Source organism: Sciurus carolinensis, chromosome 18 (genome assembly GCF_902686445.1).
Source record: "Sciurus carolinensis chromosome 18, mSciCar1.2, whole genome shotgun sequence".
Classification (NCBI taxonomy): domain Eukaryota; kingdom Metazoa; phylum Chordata; class Mammalia; order Rodentia; family Sciuridae; genus Sciurus; species Sciurus carolinensis.
In genome coordinates this window covers 32668305-32686045 of record NC_062230.1, presented here as the reverse complement: position 1 = coordinate 32686045, position 17741 = coordinate 32668305, and the positions used below count along the sequence as shown (strand labels likewise).

The window sequence follows — 17741 nt, the reverse complement described above, 5'->3', positions numbered from 1 at the left end:
GCTGGGGACGTGGCTCAGTGGTCGAGTGCCCCTGAGTTCAAACCCCAGTACAAAAAAAAAAAAAAAAAAGGCTGGAGATGTGGCTTGGGGATAGTGTTCCTGGGTTCAGTCCTCAGTATTGAAGAAAAGGAAGCGAGGGAGGAAGAGAGGGAGGGAACGGAGCAGAGGAGATGGCTCATGGGAGAAAGTCTGGGAGGCTGGGGTGATGTGGCTTCAGCCAAGCATCGGGCAAGGACTGGTGACCACAGAAGCTGGGAGACAGACCCTGAACACATCCTTCCCTGGAGACCTCAGAGGGAGCAGGGCCCTGCTGCCCCCTGGGCTCCAGACTTGCAGCCTCCAGAACTGACACAGAACATTTGAGTTGCTTTAAGCCCCCCAGGTTGTGATCATTGGTGGTCTCTTAGGAAACGAATCCATCCTCTAAATAAAGTGGGTAGAAAGGAACTGGACTAAAAAGACTTTTTAGGGCATGAGGACTACAGAACCATTCAGAAGAGGAAAGCGGGCAGACCCTGGGGATGGCACAGGGAACCTCAAGGGTGGGAGCAGGTCAAGGTCAGGGTCCCAGCTTTGGCTTGGATCGATGGTCATCCAGTGCAAATGACATGATTCAAATAACTCTGGAAACTTTTCATAAAGCAGGTCACGCAGGAGCTACGAAGACAACCCGCCATGGTTTAGCTTAAGTCCGCCCATAATCCTGTGGATCTGAAGTTCACAAAAAATTACTCAGAGAAATAAAAATACTCAGGTCGGCCTCTTCCGGCCTGTGAGCACCTCCGGCATCAGGGCCAGATGGCACTTGGTCTCCTGCCCCACGAGGTCCTCCCGGCGTCTCCCCATTCCTTTCCCCCTTTTCCAGCTCGTCTGCCTTGGACACGCCATGCATCGACCTCGTCCTCCTTCCCGCACCCACTGTCCCGCCGGGACGTAAACCCGTGAGGGCTGAGCCTCGCCTGCCAGACCCAAGGCTGTCTCCCCAGCAGCTAGCACAGTGCCTGACACATAGTCGGGGCTCAGTAAAGATTGGCAGAAAGAACAAATAACCAGGCGAGTGGATGAAGGAATGATCAGAGGCTGGAAGACAGACGCTGCTGTTGCGGGTGCGCATGTGCTCGGGGTGGGGGCCCTGCAGGGTGGGAGTGGGGCAGGGAACCGCAGGCCAAGTTCAGTTGCCAGGGCCCGCAGCCTGCTCTCATCGCACTGACCCCACAGACCCCAAGGATGAAGACCCCAGCTGACCCAGGCCACACTCAACCACGACAACCTAGATGGGCTTCTCTGGTGGACGCGGGGCCAGAGGGGCTCTGCCAGGGCGTGAGAGCACTGGGCACCTGGCTGGGACTTGCCGTTTGGTTCCTTTCCCGTCAGCTATTTATCTGCCACTGCCCCCTCCTTCCATTTCCCCTCAATACCTCTATAGTTACTTCCTTTATTTTAAGTTACTTATTTTTTTCCTAAATACACCGATTTTAAAAGGAATGGGTATCATCCCCTAATCATAAATGGAAAAGCAGTAACCGGGCCCTACGTGGAAGGGAACTGAAACATAAATACACAGAAAACCACACATTCTAGCTCACAAGCACTGACTCCCAAGATTCTGGGTCTGAGGCCAACTTTCTCCCCTCAGCGTATGGGGCTTGGCCCTATTAGAGCCGCGTTAGCAGCAAGCAAGGTGTCCTCCCTTGACACAGAATTGCTGTGTGTCTCAGAGCTAGATGACACCCTCTCTGTCTCGCCTCGCATTGCCCTGCAGATCTCACCAGTGGTCTTCATCTCACCCTTCAGGAAACTCCCCTGTGGCCAAAGTCAAGGGGATTTTAGGCCTGGAACCCTCATGAGGAGGTCCTGGGAGCAGACGCCTGTCCACCCGCAGGGCCTGGCGCCTGTGGGCTCAGCAGGGAGGCCCAGCTGCTGGAGTCTCCCCCAGGCCGGCTGACTTCTCTCCACCCTCCAGGCCAGCAAGCCCCTTCCTTGTCACAGCCCCTCTCGCCTTCCCCCAGCCCCCACCCCTGAAGTGGGCCCAAGGCCAGGTTAGCACAGGGCAGACCCAGCGGGGCCCCAGCAAGCCCCAGGGCGCTGGGAAAGCTCACCCCGGCCCTTAATTATCTTGCTGGCTAAGGAACATCTGAGAACCTCCAGCCCATCCAACAGGGAGGCCCCAGGGGACGCTGGCCCAGATGTCACCATGGAGGGAGGTGGCCCCTACACCTCCCTCCAGGGACACGGGCCTGGGGGAGGGGAGCTTTGCTTCCTGCCTCTCTGGGGGAGAGGTGGGGCTGGGCAGGCGGAGGGTCTTGGTAAGAGCAGAACCCCGTGGGCCACTCTGGGGGTCTGGCTGCAGGCATGGTGCCCACTGCCTTTGTGGCCCTCTGCAGGTGACGTACTGCTCAGGGCGATCCCCACACCATCAGCACCACCTGGGAGCTCTTGAGAAACAACCTCAGGCCCTCCACACCTAGACGGGGCCACCGGTGACTCCTGTGCGAGGCACCCACATGCCCTCATCTGCAGGTGGGGTTTAAAATGAGCGCAGGCACCCGTGGAGTGTGGAACAGGGGCCAGCGCACGGTGACGTCTGTGTAAGCGTTGGCAACTGTTTGTATTGTCGTCTACTGTGCTGTCACACTATGGGAGCGTCCTGGCCGGGATCATGGCTGGATCCAGGTGGGCCCAGAGGTAGGTTGTGAAGACGGGGTGCCTGAGGCTCAGAGAGGTGCGGTACTTGCCCAAGATTTACATGGGGGAGCTTGCATTCGCCCCAAACCTGCCAGACCCTGTTACTAACATGAAGAGCGAGTGGCTGAGGTTGCTGAGTCCTTGATGTGCTCTCGCCCCTGTGAAGTTGACCTCGCTGTCCTCCCTGTTTTTCAGATGAAAAATGTGAGGCCCAGAGAGGTTAGGCTGCTCTTCCAAAGCTACCCAGCAGGAAGGCTGGCCTGGCTGGGCAGTCTGACTCTCACTTCTGTGCCACGCCGCAGGTCTTTCATTGTTTCCCCCCAGAATCTTTTCTCAAAGTGTCCCTGCCTCCCCTGTCATCATGTTGCCAGCTCCGGCTCTGGAGTTCTGAGCCTGCCTCTCCCAGCCCTGACTGCTAATGAGGTGAGGCCGACTTGAGGTTGGGACCACAGAGGCCACTGGACCTGGCTTTGTGGGGAGAACCTGTTTCTTCCCACTCCATGTTCCCAGGTGTGGCCCACAGGCAGATTCGGGCCTGGCTCTGGCCTCAGGCCAGGCTTCCCTCTGCCTTTCTTGCGCAATCCCCAGCTCACCTCCTGGGCCTGTCCTTCCTGGCTGGGGCGCAGCTAGGCTGGCCTGGAGAACTGCCCTCTGATCATTCAGCATTTATTTAGCACCCACTGTAGACTCAGCAGTGGATGGAAAGATCAGATGGGTTAGGCAGACCAAAAGTTGGTAGCACATCCTGGAAAATGCACGATTTCATGGTGGTCCAGAGGGAATAACAAAGGGGAGGACTCGGGTGGGGGTCAGTGAGGACTCCCCTGAGCGAGGGGCATGTAAGATGAAATCTGAAGGCAGGAATGAAAGAATGTTCCAGTTGGAGGAAAGTCAGGAGGTGGGAAACAGCTGGGGGCAGTCACCTCGGCCCCCCAAGGCTGGAGAGGAAGGAGAGAGCTCACACTCCACCTTCTTCCAGAGGTTCTGCTCCAGGCTGGGGAAGGTTTCCAGGCAACAATCCCCCCAGCTCCCAGAAGAGGTCCCAGTTCCACCCACCCCCTCCTGTCTTCCCAAGTACCCTGGACCTGACAGAGGCCCTGAGGCTCCACCTTCACCCATCTGTGGACTCCAGTTGGCCATTGGCGGGTGTCCTCTAGCCCAATGGCTTTCTGGAGTGGCCCAGTGGTGGTCACTGATTAACAGGGCCTCTGTGTCCCAGGCGGACAGGACCGCCTAAAATCCTGCCTCTACCAGGAGCAGCTAGGGGTACTTGAACTCTTTAAGACCTTGGGTTCCTCATCTGTAAAATGGGATTATTATTATTATTTTTTTTTAAGTTTTTTTGATAAAATGTGTTGACCAATTAATACAGGGCATGGCACTTAGTGTGTGTGGGGGGGGGAATGCCCACGGGGGTATTAGTTTTTTTTTTAAAAAACCCAAGATTTGCCGGGCGCACAGGCTCACGCCTGTAATCCCAGCAGCTTGGGAGGATGGAGGGAGGATGGTGAGTTCAAAGCCAGCCTTAGCAACTTAACGAGACCCTGTCTCAAAAAATAAAAAGGGATGTGACTCAGCGATAAAGCGCACCTGGGTTCAATCCCCGGTAACCTCCTAAAACACCCACACCCACACACACCAAAAAAACAAAAACAAAAAACCTGAAGCCACGATTATTAGTGGTTAAGGGCTGCAAATTCCCCACGTCTGCTGCATAATGAGAAAGAGCTCCGAGCGCGGAGACCCCATTCGTCGGGTTCGTGGCTGACTGGCAGCGACCGGGGCCGGAGGCACTGTTGGAGTTCGCTACGTGAGGAGTGGACAACGAAGGGAGGCACTGGCGAAGGAGCGAAGGGTCCCGCGCTCTTCCCGCGCTGGGGCACCGACCCGGTGTCACGCCTCCGTGCGCTCCGGCCAGAGTGCTCCGCTCCAGCTTCCAGGCGGAGTGCGGGTCTCGCGGGCCCGACGCCTCAGTTTCCCTGCTTTCAGGCGGGAACCGAGCTGCTCGCAGCGTGGGGGTGAGACCTGCGGAGGGAGGGCTTCTGGCGCGGGCCCCGCACCCACCGGCGCCCAATCAGCGCGCGGAAACCCAGCCCGCCCCCCCGCCCCGCCAGCTGCGCGCAGCCCCGCCCTCGGGCCGCCCCGGCCCCCGGCCCCCGGCGCACGTGACTCCGCCCCGGCCCGCCCCGCCCCGCCGTCCCGGCGCGGCTCCCCATTGGCCTCCCGGAGGTCCTGCCCCCAGCCGGGGCGGGGCCGGGAGCGTCCCGCCCGCCGCAGAGCTGGGCTCCTGCGTCCCGACGGTGCGCCGCGGCCGGACCGGGCTGGCGGGCGGGCGGAGCCGGGCCGGCGGGGCTGCTGCGGGGCGATCGGGCCGGGCTGCGGGCTGCGCCATGGTGAGCAGGGCCGGGCGGGCCGGGCGCGTGTCGGCGCGCCCTGGCGGCAGGGGCAGGGGCGGCCCCGGACGGCGCGGGGGCGCGCGAGGCGGCAGTGCCTGGGCCTGGGTCTCTGCGGCGGGGGAGGGGCGGCCCGCGGGGGCGCGGCTTCGGGGGAGGGTCTGTTCGGGGGGCCGCGCCCGCGGGCCGGGGCTCTTTGTCCGCTGCGCTGCGGCGAGATCCGGACAAAGGAGGCGGCTGGGGGCGGAGGCTGCGCGGGGACCGTGTCCCCCTCCCCCGCCGGCGCGAGTGCCCCACCGCGGCCCGCCGCCAGGCTCTCCGGGACGCTTCGGGATTTCCCAAAATTCCGGGAGGGGCGGGGGTCCTGCTGTCCCCAGCGTGGTCAGCAGGGCTCGGAGGGGTGGGCGTCCAGGCGGCGTCTGGAGTCCATTTCGTGGGTGAGGAAACTGAGGCCGAGCCGCAGTGTTAGGCGCCGGTTCCGTCGGCAGTGAGTGCGCGGCGTGGGCTCGCCTGGGTCTCGTGGTCCCCCGGCCCCACCTCTAAGGAGGCTGACTCCTTAGAGCGTTTCCTTAGGGTCGTTTCCTCCCCAGCTGCCGCCCCCTGGCCGAGCCCCTGCTGCCCCCAGCCCTGCCTTGCCTCGCCTCTCCACAGAGTGAGGGGGACGCGGGCGTCGCCTGGCAGGGTTAAATGAGAGGGTGCGTGGAGCGCGCCTGGCACCGCGCCTGCACGCCGCCCGCGCTCAGCACGAGGGAGCTGCTGGGGCGCTTGTCATCACTGAGTCCCGTCCAGCCTGGAGTCTTCAGCACAGGTCACCCAGCCTGCTCTCATGGGGGCCAGACTGGATTCACCTGTCCTCGACCCCTCAAAGCATCAGGGAGAGAAGGTGGTGGAGAGGAATATGATACTTTAGAGTCAGACATTCAGGAAGTTCAGAAATCCAGAGTTCCAGATCTAGACTACCTAGGTTTGAGCTGTGTGACCTTGGGCAATTGACTTAACTTCTCTGAGCTGCAGATTTTTTATCTGTCTAGTGGAAAGAGCAACAACTCAACTTTAGGGTTGTTCTGAAGCAAAAATTTTGGAGACATCTGCAAAAGGTGCTCAGTTTAGAGTTTGACACATAATAGCCACTATCAACTTTTGTAGCAACCACTATTTCCAAAGTCATTTGACTGAACAGGCTGACCCTAGGACAGCCTGTGGGAATGACCAGTGGGTGAGAATGGTGTGGGAGCAGGAGCCTCAGCTCTGGACCACAGGAGACCCCAGCTGACCTTGGGGCAGCGCCAGGGCCCTGGCTCCTGCGCCCTCTCTGCCATGGGGAACCTGGGCAGGACCTCCTCTTCTGGAGGAGGAGGCGGAGGGCGAGCTGACCGCAGCCACAGAGCCGGGCACTGCCCCCTTAATGTTAGCTTCCCGTCCACATCCCTGCTGTTCTTGGTCAGGCTCGTGGAGGGCAGGGGCCTTGTATGAAGTGCCTTGCGTCCCAGGGCCTTTGGGGCCTGGCACAGCAGACATCCAGTCCCTGTCTGCAGTCCTCTTTCCCTATCAGAACCCAGGGCAGGAAGTGCTTCTCGTTGGTGAGCCGGGGTCCCCTAAAAGGCAGGGCCTGGTCTGTCAGTGCCCTTGGCAGGTGGCTCTGTTGAGGGAGAGGGACGTGCTCCACCTTGGGGTTGCAGCGTGAGTCCCTGGGGCCTGGCTGGGGCCTGGAAGCGGTGGGGGCTGCTGACGTGGGGTGCTATCTGTGCTCAGCCAGGCTCAGCAGCCTTGTGATGTGCGCAGTGAAGCGAGAAGAAAGCGGCAGTGTGTCCCTGGGGAATGGGATACTGGTGTCACTGGGCCTGGGCCAGACTATTGCCCTTCAGTTCCTGGGGGTGGGGTCAGGGACTCGTTCCCATTTTACGCACTGAGAAACTGAGGCCATTAGCAGCAGCGTGCTCGAGCGGGTGGGAGCAGCCACGGAGGCCTGCTCACCAGGGCAAAGGCTGGTTTTGGCTGCCATGAAGAGGCTGGGTGACTGTGGTCCTCTCCTCACACTGGGCACGAGTCAGGAGAAGCCAGGGCCCATGAAGGAGACCCGCGCCCTGTGCCCACTGGCGATGGGGCAGGGACTGTTCTTCTGAACCCCTTGGGGTCTGCCCTGCTCCCTCAGGGCCTTGGCAAACTGGGCACAACAGTTTTAGCACCTCTGCAGCCTAGTTGACGAGGGCTGGTGCTGGCCAGTGCTCACCTGGAATTTGTTGTTCCATGGGACTCGTGACCTCTGCTAGGGGACACAGCATGGTCCTGTGCATCACCCTCCTTTGAGGGTGATTGGGGGGCAGAGAAGTCTGCAGACTGGAGAGCCTGGACTTTTCCAAGAGTTCAGGGCACGATGTAGGCTGGCTGGGGAGCCCGCTGGCCCTGGGCTTCCGGTGCCTTTTGCCTTGACCCAGGGAGCCAACAAGGGGGTGCTCCTGGGCGTCAGATCTCCGCCGCGGGCTGGCCCTGCCCTGCTCTGGCCCTCTTCGCATGAATGACTCTCCCTTTGTTCTTGGGGTTCACATCCTGATTTCCAGTGCATCACTCCTGACAGTCCACTCAAATGCTCTGCACCTCGGTTTCCTCGTCTGCAAAGGGGGCATGCTGATGGTGAGCAGTCAGCCGGGGGGCTTGGGGACCAGATGCCTGTGTGGGAGGTGTGACGATCGTTCCGATAGGTTTCCCACGTACCATCCTGGACATCTCCCCAGCCCAGGCCGTGACCCTCTCTGTGCCACCCTGGCCCGTGGGCTTCGCAGGATCCCAAGGGGCCAACTGGCTTGCAGGAAACAACTGCACTCAGGGGCCTGAGGAGGCCCAGGACAGGTTCAGCCGGGGCTGGGGTCCAACCAGGCAAAGTGGGCTCACAGGGCCCAGCTGCCCTGGCATGTTGGGCTTCCTCTGGGCTGTGCTTCTCGACCACTCGGCCACCACCTCCTCTTGTTGCCCCAGCATGCATGGGCGGAGTCCTTTGGGAATCCACGGACACACCTTGCTTTCACCCCACTCAGCTGTAGCCTGTCCTTCCTCACAGGCTGCTGGGGTGGGCACAGGGACCTGTGCACAGGGTCCTGGGGGTGGCCTCGGGCTGGGAAGCTGGCTCAGCTGGGCTTCCCTGACTGCTGCCTTTGAGGGTAGGATGTCCTTGAACTTCTCACTGTCCCCAGGCTTGGAACACTAAGCTACTTTACTGAGCACCTACTGTGTGCTGGTGGTAGGGCAGAGATGCAGCTGCGGGCAGTGGCCTCCTGTTGCAGACTTGGCGTCCGTGGGGAGCAAGACGGCAGCCATGGAGATACCCTGACCCCAGAGCGTTGCAGGCAGCAGAGACTCTAGGACAGGCAGCGACACAGGAGAGGGTTGCTGGAGCCAGGACGGCCTGGGCAGCGGCCCTCAGGTGCCTTCTGAGGAGGGAGCAGCCACAGGACAGTGAGAACAGGCAGGGGGTCGGAGTCTCTTCTGAGGCCTGGGAGGGTCTGAGCGGGGGGTGCTGTGATCAGAATTTTTAGATCAGTTCTCAGGAAACACTTGCTGAGTGAGAAGGAACCAGCACATTCAGGGAGGGCCCGGGGCCACAGGCAGGTGGGACAGTGGCTTGGTCACGGGTCTGTGCTTGGGAATGGGCGGAGTAAGAGGCCCATACCTGACTCTGCCCGTCTCCAGGCCCGGGGGGCCCACCTCTCTTCTCAGCGGGTTCCTGTGAGCTGGGGCTGCCTGTGCCTCAGTTTCTTTATTATTCCCGGGACTGCTGGTGTCCCTGGCCTCGTGGGGGTCTCTTGGGCTCCCCCCTCAATCCTGGTACCATTGTTGGATCTCCCACCTCCTACCCCTGAGCCACCCAGTCCCCAAACACACTTCCCCTTCCGAATTGATACTGACTTGCCTTCCTGCCCAGAGGCCCATGCTGGAGGGGGCTGTCCCAGCAGGGCCTGCAGCCCGAGGCTCAGGAGAGGAGGTGGAGGCAGGGCAGGTGCAGGCCCACTCCCGGGGCCGGAGAGGACAGGTGGTCGTGAGGGCAGAGGCCGGTGGCTGAGCGCTCAGGCAGGGCCGGGGTGCAGGGTGCTGACCAGGAAGCCAGGCTTGCAGAGGAGGCCAAGCCAGCGCTCTGGGGAGGGTGCCCTTGCAGGAGCTGGCATTAACTAGGTCAGAGTTGCTCTCTGCCTCCCTTGGTCACTCTGTGTCACAGTTGTAGAGCCTGTCCCGTGCCTGGGACTGTCCAGCAGCATCTCTGGCCTCTACCCTGCCAGTAGTGCCACCTCACCCTGTTTATGAAAACCCAAAATGGCCCCAGGCACGATCAGATGTCCCTAGGATGGGGTAACGTGCCCTGGAGGACCACTGAACGAGGTTAAGGGAGCAGAGCATCTATCTGGGCAGAGGGCAGCCTGGGCAGAGGCTGTCTCCGAAGATGTGAGGTGGCAGCCCGGCTGGGAAGCAGGAAGCAGCCATGGGATGCATCGTGCTGGCCTGTAGGTCGCCGTAGACTTGGTGGTGTCCTGTGTCCTGTGGCTGCGTGGGCCTGCGTGGGTGGATGGCGGACCCGCAGAGAGGAATGGCAGCCACCAGCATAGGAAGGCCATAGCTCCGGAGCTCCAGGGCCGCCGCCCTCCTGCTGGGCCTCGAGGGTGTGGGCAGTAATCCCTGCTTGACCCTTGGGTGCTGGGGTGTGGATCTAGCTGCTGTGGCCTTCAGGCAGCCCCCACGCAGCATCCTAGGTGGGTCCGAGTCACTTCTGGTTCCATTCCCCACAGCGTGGCATCCCTGCGCCTCGACTGCCCACCCAACTTAGCCTCAGAGCACCTGGTGTCCCCAGGTGGCACCTGCGTCTGTAGTGACAACATTTTGGAACACTGACCTGTTTGCAGCCTGGGTCCTGCGCCAGGCACTGAAGGACGTGCCGACAGGGCTGCTGCCCACACCTGCCCCGCAGAGCTCCCCTGAGCGTCTGCGTCTTGGGGACCCTCTTTCCTGCTGACTTGGCCTCAGTCCCTCCAGGTTGCAGAGTTCCAGATCCTCCCAGGCCAGCCACAGCCCCTGGTGGCAGAAGCCATTGTCTGCCGTGCCTTCTCACAGGGGCCCCAGAGGGACTTGGTTGCTTTGTGTGTGTCACCTGTTCCCCACTGTGGCAGATGTCATTTCCTTGTTTTCAGATCCTTCCTCTGTATCCTTCAGGAAGCCACTGGCTCCTCTTAGTCCCCTAGTAGTTACTGCCACCGGTGGTGCTGGCTTCCAGAGTGCACACCTTTAACAGAAGAGCCAGAGGGGCGTCCGGCCCTCCTGCAGCCCCTGCCACAGCTTCAGAGGCGTCCTCTGTCCCCCTCCCCTCCAGGACTTGGGCCCGGGCCTGAGCCAGAGTCACATGCTTGATCTGGTAGCAGAAGCAGTTAGTTAGGTGTGGACACTTGACAGGCGCAGGCTGGGGTGGGCCTCTGAACGGAGATGGCGAAGCCAGTTATGTGTTCCCGCCTGGATGAGAGCCGGCGTCAGGCTGAAGACCCCTGGGCTCGTGGTGCACCGCGGCCCCAGCACTCGGGGGTCGGGGCCTGACAGGAGGATCGCTTGTGTCCAGGAGTTCGAGACCAGCCTGGGCAACATAGCAAGACCCAGTCTGAAAATATTAAAAATTGAAAAACAAAATTAGAGCCTCTGCAGCTGCCAGCTGGAGCTCCGACTGCAGTGGTCCCCACGAGGCGCTGGTGTAGCCTCATCTCGCTCTGTCTTTCAGGACTCCCGTGTCCAGCTGGAGTTCCAGCCTCACTGAGCCGGCCGCTCCCAAGAGCTTCCTGCCGAGGAGGCCCCAGGAGCACTGACCATGTCTATCATGGACCACAGCCCCACCACGGGCGTGGTCACGGTCATCGTCATCCTCATTGCCATCGCCGCCCTGGGGGCCTTGATCCTGGGCTGCTGGTGCTACCTGCGGCTACAGCGCATCAGCCAGTCGGAGGATGAGGAGAGCATCGTGGGCGATGGCGAGACCAAGGAGCCCTTCCTGCTGGTGCAGTATTCGGCCAAGGGACCATGCGTGGAGAGGAAGGCCAAGCTGATGACCCCCAGCGGCCCAGAAGTGCACGGCTGATCTGGGCCGCGAGGCTTCCTGTCCTGTCTGCAGCCAGCCGAGCAGCGCCGGGAGGGGCAGAACCACAGACATGCTGCTGTCTGAGAGGAAGGGTTGACGCTTGCTGGCATGGCCTCGGCGGGCTTCGTCATCGCATGCACTGACTCCAGGGTCCTGGCTGTCCTGGGCTTCCCCTTGGCCTCCTGGCGGGGCTGCCCATTGCAGGCAGTGGGCAGGCCTGTCCTTGCTGGGGCTGCGGCCCCATGGCGCTTTTGTTACTTGAATGTTTGGCTGAGCCTGTTTTCGACAGAGCTACTACTGTAACGCGTGAACTAACAAAACCTGTGAACTGTACATAGGCCCCAGAAGCACGTGCTTAAAGCCTTTTTTGCTGAATTTTAAAAATACCATATCGAGCACATGGGACTGGTTGATTATGGCCACTCACGATGAGCAGAGGCAAGACCACGGGGGTCTTAGACGTGTAAGGCCTGGGGTCGACTTGGCAGGAGTCTCTGATGTCTACCTGCTTGTAAGTAAAAGCAGTGAGACGCCAGCTGGAAGTCTCTGGCTGACCAGTCTGGGTGCTTGGTGACATCTGTCTGGTTGGTAGTGGATGAAGAGCCACACCCCTCCCTCTTTTCTCCAGGTAGATCCAGCTATTAAGTAGCAGTGCCTGTTGATGGCGTATTGCAAGGAAGCTACGTTCCTGCTTGGGAGCCAGTGAGGGACGAGTCAGGGCGCGCGTCCCGAGGGCTGCCAGGCGCCTTGGTAGCAGAGCAGTATCTTGCCTCTCTGGTCCTGGGTATGCTGAGTACTCCCCTTGTCACAGCTTTGCTGAAGTCACTGAGCCTCAGAGAAATGCCAGTGCTCTGGCTGCTTCTGTCAGCAGAAACCCAGTTGGCCCAGGAGAAGGGTTTTGGTTTTGTGTTTAATATCTCCTGCACTGGAGGGAGGAGGCGGAGGCTTGCCCCCCCCCCACGCTTTCCCTTTTCACAGGTTAGCTTCCTTTCCTCTCTGATGACCGCCCACCTGCTGGGTATTGGATTTCACTTTCCTTAGTGGCCTCTGTCTCAAGTCCCCTGATCTCTTCAAAGGCCCTACATGCAGTGCTACCTGCCAGCACGTGCTTCGCACAGGGAGAGGGAGTGAATTTGAAGTTCAGGAATTGGTTCTCATGGATGAGTTGGTGGCTTTCAGTGGAGCCAGCCTGTATCTCAAGGTGTCCCTTGTGAGCTCGCTTAGGTTTTTAATCCGACCACTGTAAGCACATTCTACACCATCACTAAAATGCAACTTGTCATCCTGGGTCACCAACCAGAGGCTGGCCCTGGCTTAACTTCCGAGTGCCGCCCTACGCACTTGAGCCGCCTGCAAGCAGCATGGTGGGAGGCACAGAGCTCGGTCTCCTGGCCATGCTGGGGCGATTCTTTTGTCCAGCTAATCCCTTTTCTAGAGCCCTGGGGTGTGGGGGGGCAGTAGGGAGCCTTCTTTTTAGCAGCATACACCTAAATTGGGGTTCAGACATAAAGCAGCAGCCTAGGGTGGGGAGGGGGTGGCTGACAAGACCTTCCGTGCTGCAGGAGAGCGGTACAGGAAATGCCCTTGGCCCTGACAGGGTGGCACAGCTGGGAAGAGGTGGTGGAAGGACAGCTGGCCATAAGCAGAGGTGGGCAGGTGGGGCTGAGCTGGGAGCAGCAACCCAGCCACGGCAGCCAGACCCCAAGGGGAGGACAGAAGGCCCAAAGGTGCCCACGGAGGACCAGGGCAGGTCTGCTCTGGGCAGCTGGGTGAAGCTGGGGTGTTGGGTCCACCCTCTCCCTTTCAGATCTCCAGGCTTGCTCCTGCTACCCAGGCCCTTCAGCTCTGTGAGTGGCAGGAGCCACACCTTCAGCCTCTGGCCCCGCCCCCTAGCCGACCTCGCTCTCCCTGCCCCTGCAGTTCTCACGGTGCAGCTGTGGTTTGTTTCGAGATGATTAACGCTGCTTTCTCATCAGTTTCACTTTGGAGGTTCTCTTGCCCCCTCCAGTAGCCAGGGACATCTGTAGACCTTGAGTCGGCCCATCAGCAGGTAGCAGTGCTGGGTGAGGGATAGGCCGGGTGGGGTGCTGGTGGGGGTCTTTGGGAGGAACATGACAATGTCTGAGGAACTGGGAACACATAATGGCTGTCCCTGTTCCCATCATCAATGGCTACTTTTTTTAGCGTAGATACCAGAGCCACACACTCAAATGGCTTAGTAAGTTATGCCCTCTCTTGAATTCTTTGTCAATAGCCCAACTGTTGTTCCAGTCTTCCGAGACCAGTCAAGAATCAACCCCCCCCAGGTCATGGCAGAAGCAGCTGTAGGGCAGTGGGAGGGACGCTCTGACACTAAGCCACGGAAATATGGACCGATTTTGCAGACAGATGTTCAAATGGACTGTGCTACTGTTTTCTCTCGAAGCTACCAAGTTTGTGCAATAAGTGGAAGGGATGTCATCCCTGTTCAATAAAAGCTGAATGACATTCACGCTGATTTTCTAGACCACTGAGAAAATCTTTATTTACAATAAATTTCAATAAAATTTGCATAAATATATTCCCAATGTACAGTTTTCACCTCTGATTCCTTCATGTCATTTTGAAAGTTAGTCTGTCCTGTTCTCACTCTTCCTCTCAGGTGCCAGTGTGGAACTGACATTGGAAGGTGGAGGGGCACTGCCAGGTAACCGGGGGGCACCTGTGGGCTCAGAGTGCTCAGGACGCGCCTCTGTCCGAGGGGCTGGGTCCTCAGCCCGGTCCTGGCCCTCCAGTTTCCTCTCCATGGTGGCCACCAGGATCTTGAGCCACGCGTTCTCAGTAAGGAGGGTCTCCGAGGCGTCGGCCAGCGCCTCCAGCTCGCGGGCCTTCTGTGCATATAGGGCCTGCAGCTGCTCGCTGTGCCGCTGGAGCAGGCCGTGCTGCTTCTCCAGGGTCTGCTGCTGCCGCAGCAGCCGGCGCTCATCCCTGCGGGCACTGGAGAGCTGGCCCTCCACCTGTGCCTGTGCTCGGTGAAGGCTGCTTATCTCTGCTCTCAGTTTCTGGATCTCCCTCTCCAGGTGGGAGATGTGCCCCTGCTGCAGGACGGCCTCGCTCTGAAGACACTCTTCCGGAGGAGGCCTGGCGGAGTTCCGGGGGGTGGAGGCAGGGTCCGAGTGGTGCAGGATGAACCTCAGCAGGTTCGGAAGGGTGATGGGGAGGTCTTCGGGGTATTTCACACTTAGGTCCTTTCTGGAGAGAGAGGGAGAGGAGTCAAGGATCAGACACAGGCCAACAGGATGGTCCACAACAGCTGCTATGGAGGTCGGGCAGCTGTTCTTACCAAGCAAGGCAGCCTGAGGGTTTTACTTACTGAAGGAAGACAAGCATGAGCAGGCAGTTCCCTAGAGCGGAGGCTGCCTGTGACGCCTGCACTGTGTCTGTTCCCGAGGAGAGAGCTCGGCTTCTGTGCACAGCCTTCCAGAAAGACAAGTGCTCCCAGATTCAAGCCTAAAGCCAGTGACACAGGGCACCAGCAGCTTGCAGCATGGGGGCCACTGTGTGCTCTGTGAGGCCCAGTGACCATGTGGCATGGGCATCCTGGGTAGGACTGTCACCGTGTCACTTTGTGGTCATCAACAATGCTTGATGAGATCAGAAAAGCCTGAAACAAGTCCCTGAAATGCTCGTTTTCTCAGCAAGTATATCCAGGGCAGAAGTTCTCAATCCCCAGGAGACCTGGGCTCAGGCCTGGAGAGGCCCTACTGGCAACAAGACCACCAAGGGGCTCAGGTCAAGCAGGGCTGCCGGGCCCCGAAAGTACAGAATAAGGAAGGAGGAGGACAATGGACAGGGCTTCCCCACAGCTCTGTTCCAAGTCCTGATTTAGATAACGCCCTTTCAGAACTTACTTGTCTAACAGCCAGAGTCCCACAGACGCAGTCACCTGTGCACTCACGATCTGGCTGCAACAGACCAAAGGTCCAAGCTTTCTGCATTTATGCCTAAGGTGGGCCAGCAGGCAGCATCAGCTCCCTCACATCAGAGGGATGGAGGTCAAGAGCAGGGACTCGATAGGCAGGCTGCCCAGGCTCTGCTCTGTGCCATGTGTTCTTACACAAGTGACTTATGCTCAGTTACATGGGGATGATAGGAGTATCCCCTACCTCATGGGGCTGCTGTAAGGATGAAATGAGTGAGTGAATACACAGTGTCAGAGTTTTAAACACTTGCATGTTCCTTAAGCAACCACTGGTTAAAAACTTAACACCCTCTCCATACACAAAACCTGCTCTTGACCTCCATTCCTCTGATGTCTGGGCAGCTTGCAGGTCAGCAGCTGGGTCTGCCACTGCATCCTGCAGCAAGCCCTAGTCTCCCAGGGCAGAGTAGAGGTGCACCAGCCCTCGGGAAGGTCGTGAGGGACCTCAGCATACCAGTGTGGAGACATCTGTGAACACATGATCGTAGGAGTCCTGGGGCAGTGCCATGAACTCCCTAATGGCCATGTTAAGATGCTTTAATACATCTTCAAAGTAGCTAGGACAGAGTATCAAAGAACAGTTTCCACAAAAGTAGTTCTTTAGGAAGTGTGGTGGTAAGAGGTGCCCGCATTTGTCTGATTCCCCTCGAATCTTGAGGGAAGGGCTGGGCACTCCTCAGAAGTGGCTCCTCCCCGAGGACCACCACACTAAAGGCTGCTGGTGGAGTATGCATACCTCCTGAACCCTGGCTGAGGGTCAGGCCAGAGCACCTGAATTCTGAAATGTCACCCAGAGAATATGATGTAGGCAGCTGGTCAGGAGCAGTGGCTCTGGGGTGCCCTCAGGACCAGCTGGCCTGCCTCGGGTGCAGGGTGGCAGGACCGGGAGCAGGATGAAGCCCCGTGCACATGTGGCTGAGACAGGCTCCTCTGCAGTTTCTCTGCATCACCTTTACAAAATGAGACCTGCTAGCTGCAGACAATGTGCTAGGGATGTAGGGATTCCCCTCTGGGCAATCACCTTTGACACCCTGACATTTTCCCTGCTGTGTGGTTTCACTCAGAGCATGCACAAGGGTGCCTTTTTCATAGTGCACATACAATTTCATGTTCCTTTCACTAAAAATAGCATAAGCAGGTGAACATGAAAATGGTCTTTCCACACACTGTCTTTTTCATTTCCTCTCTTGCCAGCTATCTGACCAAGATCCTAGGCAAACCAAACATTCCAGCTAACTTTGAGCCCACCCCACTTGTGCCTCCCATCTGTTTTTAGGAAATGAGAAAAATTCCAATCCAAGGCAATAAGGCTTTGATTTACTGAGAGCACTCCATTAGGACAGAACGGGACAGTCTTCTATTCAACATTTATACTCCTACCCTTCCAGTTCAGGGGATATAGGAAGGGGCTACGGTGACCGACCGGCTCAGGTCTGGGGGATGAGCTCAGCTTCATGCTTCTCACACAAGGCAGCCTCAGTGGGCAAGTCCCACTCCAGACGCGGGCCTCCCCACGGCCACCACCTCACACTGTCCTGTGTGCAAGTCCCCTTGTACCCCTTAGTGCACACCTATGCATTCCAATAGCTGAGAACTTCCTCATGCAAAGGTACAAGTCAGGCGCTATGGTTTTAATACTTCTCCAACTGTGTTTGGAATGCAAATGTTACACGTTGTTAAACTGCATGCCCAACTTCTGTCCCACACAGACAAAATTGCTAGTGTTAGAGTCCATGAATCCTTGATTGTGTGGCAATTTAAACACTTCTTAGAAAGAAAAAGGCTCATCATGACACAGCCAGCAACAGAAAAGGGTGAGTCACGTTCTGATTTTAGTGCATGATGTGACAAGACCCTACTACACAGGAAGTGTTCCAGCAAACATTCTTTAAGATAAATGGCAAAAACCAAGCAGTGAGTCAAAGCCCGTGAAGGAAGCCCTCTCCCGGAGGAGCAGGTGGGAGGAGCAGGGGCGCCCGCTGCACAAGGGGGTCAGGGCCTTCCCTAAAGGACCTGCGGACACTTTGCCAGCAGAGGACAGAAGTGAACCCCATGAAGACCCATCCTAAAACTAAAGGGAACCTGTCCCTAAAGAAGGAGCCAACATCCAGTCCATTTGGTTCCAGAGGGCCAAGAATTACTTTTCTTTTCTACTGAAATGTCTGCACCCACAATCACTAATGCCAGGTCCCGTCTCCTTTGGCTGCTAGGGCCTTGGTGTCGGTGTTGTAATAACCGACCCTGGAATACCATGTAGGCGAGTGTGACAAGATCGAGGTGTCAGCCCTATGGCAGACATTCATGGTGGTCTGCTCATATGCTGTGGATAAGAAGTCCCCACCCATCCCCGCAGGACAAGGCTGGGGATGTTGGGAGGGCTGAATGAGAGCGGAAGTGGAGAAGGCGCAGGGCGCCAAGACCCACATCAACATTGGGTCTCTCCTGCCCAGCGTGGCTTCCTCTGCATGCTCATTCACAGGCCCCTGAAGCTAACAAATCCCGCCGGCCACATGCATGCTCATGCAAGAAACAGACTCAGAAGAGCGAGCTTCTTCAAAGAAAATTAGCACCACACGTGACATTCGGACACCAGAGCTCTTCT

General features: G+C 58.4%; 2 protein-coding genes across 6 annotated transcripts in view; one reads left to right on the top strand and one right to left on the bottom strand.

Annotated features, from left to right (window-relative positions):
• Window positions 1-4939: 4939 nt before the first annotated feature.
• Snn (stannin) lies at window positions 4940-13745 on the top strand. Of its 2 annotated transcripts, XM_047532879.1 has the most exons (3): window positions 4940-5078; window positions 10825-11097; window positions 13433-13745. In XM_047532879.1, the coding sequence occupies exons 2-3, from the start codon at window positions 10912-10914 to the stop codon at window positions 13526-13528; spliced, it is 282 nt and encodes a 93-aa protein (XP_047388835.1). In that variant the 5' UTR covers window positions 4940-5078; window positions 10825-10911; the 3' UTR covers window positions 13529-13745. The 2 variants fall into 2 exon arrangements, with proteins under 2 accessions (XP_047388835.1, XP_047388836.1); XM_047532880.1 differs by having other exon boundaries at window positions 10825-13745.
• Txndc11 (thioredoxin domain containing 11) overlaps window positions 13671-17741 on the bottom strand; it is a 59858-nt gene continuing 55787 nt past the window's right edge. For 2 of the 4 annotated variants that reach the window (XM_047532875.1, XM_047532876.1), the window contains one exon: window positions 13671-14409. In XM_047532875.1, the coding sequence (XP_047388831.1) occupies window positions 13788-14409 (622 nt within the window). In that variant the 3' untranslated portion in view covers window positions 13671-13787. The remainder of the gene's footprint in view (window positions 14410-17741) is intronic. The other 2 variants (XM_047532877.1, XM_047532878.1) reach the window with 1 other exon arrangement.

Excerpts from the sequence above, each read along its gene's own strand:
- Snn (XM_047532879.1), top strand. The coding sequence starts at position 10,912 with ATGTCTATCATGGACCACAGCCCCACCACGGGCGTGGTCACGGTCATC. Across the intron at positions 11,098-13,432 it reads CCAAGGAGCCCTTCCTGCTG|CCCAACTGTTGTTCCAGTCT; the intron begins GTGCAGTATTCG and ends CTTTGTCAATAG.